Source organism: Ceratotherium simum, chromosome 22 (assembly GCF_057802395.1).
Source record: "Ceratotherium simum simum isolate JZ-2026a chromosome 22, ASM5780239v1, whole genome shotgun sequence".
In the NCBI taxonomy this organism is placed as follows: domain Eukaryota; kingdom Metazoa; phylum Chordata; class Mammalia; order Perissodactyla; family Rhinocerotidae; genus Ceratotherium; species Ceratotherium simum.
Genome location: NC_141921.1, coordinates 38,844,976 through 38,848,903, shown reverse-complemented (window position 1 = coordinate 38,848,903; position 3,928 = coordinate 38,844,976). Strand labels below are relative to the sequence as shown.

Genomic DNA, 3,928 nt, shown 5'->3' with positions numbered 1-3,928 from the left:
ACCCAAGAGCGGCAGAGGGCAGAGGCTGGCCCTTCCCCCTCATCCCTGCTTCTGTATGTGGGAGACTGAGCCCAGGTCACTGGGGGCAGCTGGGGCTCCCCAGAATGAAAGCTGACTGGGGTCCCTGCCCTGGCCTGGGGACTAGGAGGGAACTGGGTTGGGGGCTCTTCTTATGATTCCGGCATTCTCCAGCAGAAAGATGTGGGTGCAGGGTGCAGAGGCCACAAGAGGCAGAAGGAGAAGGAGGCCGTTACTCCCCAGCGCCCTAGGAGGGGGTGGGTTGAGAGCAGCTTCCCATGTCCTGGGTTCAAACCCAACCTTCATTGAGTAAGCTGGGTGCTCAACTGGTCAGAGACTCAGTTTCCCTATTGATAAAAATGGAGATTGTAAATCTGATTTTAGAATGTTCTGAATTCAGCCTCAGCCAATGGTAAGGCTTAGTACTTGAAGGACAACGATATGCGTGCGTGTGTGCGTGTACAGGGGGCAGTATACACACACCAAGCCTATAGATTCATAGATTAAAGAGGGGGGAAGGATGGGGGATGCCATGGCCACAAAGGGGAAGGTTGGCAAGAAGCTGGGGTCCAACCTTGAGGACACGAAGCCCCACCCATGCTCTCTCCCACCTCTGTCAGGTGACGTGTCTGCAGAGGAGGCAGCCCCCGGAGCCCAGGCCTCTGGGTGGGGTGAGAAGGGCCAGCCCCACCCCTTGGCCAGCCTTGCCTGGGGCAGGAGCAGGTCACAGACTGCAGGAGCTTCGCATGGTTTATCACGAACCAGCTGTATCGGAAAAACCCCATCTATATACAGACGCAGCGTGGCCCTGCCCTGGCACAGCTGGCTGGATGGGGGCACCAGGTGGGCCGGTGGCCTGGCAGCTGGTTTGGGGCTTGGAGATGGCAAGGGGAGATTTTCCATCCTGGCTGTCTCCTTCTGGCCTCCCTTTTCCCCCCGGGCAGTTCTGAGATAGGCACCTCCACCTGTGATCTCCCTCTGCCTCCCCTGCGCCCCTTCGCCAAGGGGTCACGGGTCCCCCTGCCCTGCAGAGACTCCATAGATCAAAGGATTTGCCCATCTGTCTGTCCGGCAGATTATTTGCCCAGAGATCCTGCTGTTCCAATCCCCCTTCCCCAAAGTGGCTTCTCTGGGATTGCCCTTTCCCCATCCCAATCCCTTTATTCTGGATTAACTGAAAGAGGCCACATCTGTAATCTGGGGGCCATGGGTGGGGCAAGGGGGGGTCCCTGGCCTGCCTTGGGCAAAGCAGAAGGCCTTAGTTGTGGGGGATGACCCACCTGGGGTCTGGGGGGTGTCAGGGCCTGGAGCCTGGGCTGAGATGTCCTGGAGGCTGTCATGAGGGGGTTAGGAAAGCTTCTCTGGCAGGCCAGGGAGGACAGGGTGGGGGAGGGTGGGGAAGGGGAGGCCCTCAGATTTTTATCTCTGTCCGGAAGGTCTGCTGGACGTGCTCTGTGTGTGGGTGGCGTCGCGCCCGGATGGTGAGGCTGCCATCCTCCCTCAGAGCTGAGGTCACTGATGTGGGGTCCACATCCTCCGGCAGCTGGCACTTGTGAGCGAAGGTGTTCATAACCGTGCCGTCAGCTGCCAGCTGGGGAAGGGGTGATGGGTCAGGGCAGGCTTCCCCCAACCCTGTCCTGCTCATGTCAAGCCACAGCCCCTTCTCCCCAGTCTAACCCCAGCTGGGCCCCCACATGCTGAGAGGTTCTGCTCTGGGGTGCAGAGCCAGGGTGATGGTGGCCGAGGGCTATGCAGGGAGGAGGGCTTAAGGAGCCCCAGTGGTTCTGAGGGGTAGGCAAGGGGCTTGGTGGGTGGGGGAGCTCAGAGAAAGGAGGGGGCTCGGTGGCAGAATCAGGGGCTCCTGACCAACAAGGAGAAGATGGCACAGACAGAGCCGAGCCCTCTTGGGTACCTAGACACATCGTGTGTCCACCGCCAGGGCTAGGCCGGCGGCCCCTCCCTCATGACTCGGTCAGCACATAGTGTCCAGAGGAGACTGGGGCGGCTGAGTCACTGACAGGGCTGGCGGGGCTGGCACGTGCCTCCCACTGGTCCTGGTGTCCACCGTCCTTGGCTTCCCTGGCAGGGGCGCCCAGGGGAGGAAGCCAGGCCAGAGGGGATCTGGAGGGAGCCTTGGGCAGACCCTCTCCTCTAGGGCAGCAGTGGCTATAGCCCGCTGGGGGCATCCCTGTCCAGGCCAGGCCACACCCTCCCCCAGGGCATGGGCCTCCTGGGAACTGGGACTCAGAGACCCCAGTGACCCAGTGACCCTGAGACCTGTGGGTGGAGGGAGTGTGGGGCTTGGAGTGTGTGACCCTGAACTGCAGGGCCTCTTCCCAGTCTTTGGCCCAACTCAGGGGTCCCAGGATGAGGGCTGGGCCTCGGGGTCCAGGAGGGAAGAGGGTCTGAGGGGTGTCATGTGAGGGAACCTCCACCACAGCTGCCCAGGTGAGCCCCCCACCTACACGCATGCCCGCCAGAAGAGCTGACCTCACTCAACCTCTGTCTCTCCCCTCTCATCTCCCCCTCTCGCCTCCCCTCCTCAGGTGCCCCCCTGCCTGCATCCTCCACCCCTCTCCCATTCCCCTGTGGCTCCGTCAGGTGCCCTCGGCTCCTGAGGAAAGGATCGGGAGCCTTGGGGCAGAGAGAGGCAGGAACGGGGTCCCGTGGCCCATAGGCTGCAGGAGCCAGGTCTCCCGTTTGCCCTGAAGGAGTTGGCGGAGGCACTGGTCAGGGTCTGGGGTCCCAGGATGGGACACAGGAGTGGGGACTCTGGGCAGAGGGTACAGATGTGGAGGCCGGGGCCCGGGGCGGGGCAGGCTCACCTTCTCAGCCCGCACCTCGATGTGGTTGTTGGAGGTGGTGACGATGATGTCCTCCGGTGAGAAGTCGCTCACATCCACTGCAAACTCATAGGCGTCTCCGAGGGTCTTGATGTTGCCTGGCCCCCCGGAACGGGCTGTGGGGAAGGCTGCCATGAGCTGAGCACAGAGCAGGCTTGCATCCAGAACCCGGGCTTCTGGCTCCTTCTGGGGAAAGGGGCGGCCCCCCCAGGCCTGACCTCCCCCTCAGCTGTTGCTCCTAAACCCCCCTACCCACCCCCCTCACGTCTTGCAGCCCACCTTCTCCATGGTGGGGATGGGGCCTCACCCAGCACAGATGGGGTGAGCGTGTGTATGTGACACTCTCTGTAGCAACCCACCCCAGGCGTGGAGGCTGGGAGATGCGCCCCTGCCCCAACCCCATCCAGCTCTCCGGGGTTCCAGCAAGGATCTGGCCACAGGCCCTGTGTGGCCACTGGCACCATAGCTGTCCCCTGGGCCACAACTGTTCTTTGGAGGCCCGCCTGTTCTGGCCACATCTGTCTCTGTGTCCACATCTGTTCTGGTGGCTGCACATGGCTGCAGCTGTGTAGCACCTGCTCCTGGCAGCTCAGCAGCCACCGCCACTTTCAGAGGTGCCCTGAGCAGGTGTCCCCTACCTGTGTGAAGGTAGGCCAGGGCCCTTCTTACCTGGGAAGGCCAGGGGCTCCGAGCGGGGCCGCATGAAGCTGCCGAAATCCTCAGAGAACATGCTCAAGGCCTTCTCCATGGGCGGGTCCTGGGCCGGGAGGGCGTGGGAGGCTGAGGAGGCCGAGGCCGAGGAGGATGAGGAGGAATGGAAGCTTCTCTCCGCTCTGAAGGTGGAGGAGGTCCTGTGGCTCATCCACGGGCGGGCGGCCGGGCCCCGGCCGGGCGGGCAGGGTGGACAGGAGAGGGTGCGGGCGCAGGCTCCGGGGGAGCGTGCCGGGCCCCGACTGCCGGTGCTTTATAAGGCCTGGCCATCCCTGGGCTCGGGGCCAGCCTCTTGTCTACCAGCTAAATTTAGGCCTCTCCGTGGCCCGGAGGGGGCTGGAAACCTTCTCCAGTGA

The 3,928-nt window shown here is 62.9% G+C and overlaps 1 protein-coding gene across 7 annotated transcripts; it reads right to left on the bottom strand.

The window, feature by feature from the left end:
- Positions 1-1,429: 1,429 nt before the first annotated feature.
- HSPB7 (heat shock protein family B (small) member 7) lies at positions 1,430-3,723 on the bottom strand. Of its 7 annotated transcripts, XM_087445818.1 has the most exons (4): positions 3,531-3,723; positions 3,437-3,439; positions 2,844-2,989; positions 1,430-1,609 (listed from the first exon to the last, which is right to left on the bottom strand). In XM_087445818.1, the coding sequence occupies exons 1-4, from the start codon at positions 3,721-3,723 to the stop codon at positions 1,430-1,432; spliced, it is 522 nt and encodes a 173-aa protein (XP_087301944.1). The 7 variants fall into 7 exon arrangements, with proteins under 7 accessions (XP_087301944.1, XP_087301945.1, XP_087301946.1 ...); XM_087445819.1 differs by lacking the exon at positions 3,437-3,439; XM_087445820.1 differs by lacking the exon at positions 3,437-3,439 and having other exon boundaries at positions 2,859-2,989.
- Between the last annotated feature and the right edge of the window lie 205 nt (positions 3,724-3,928).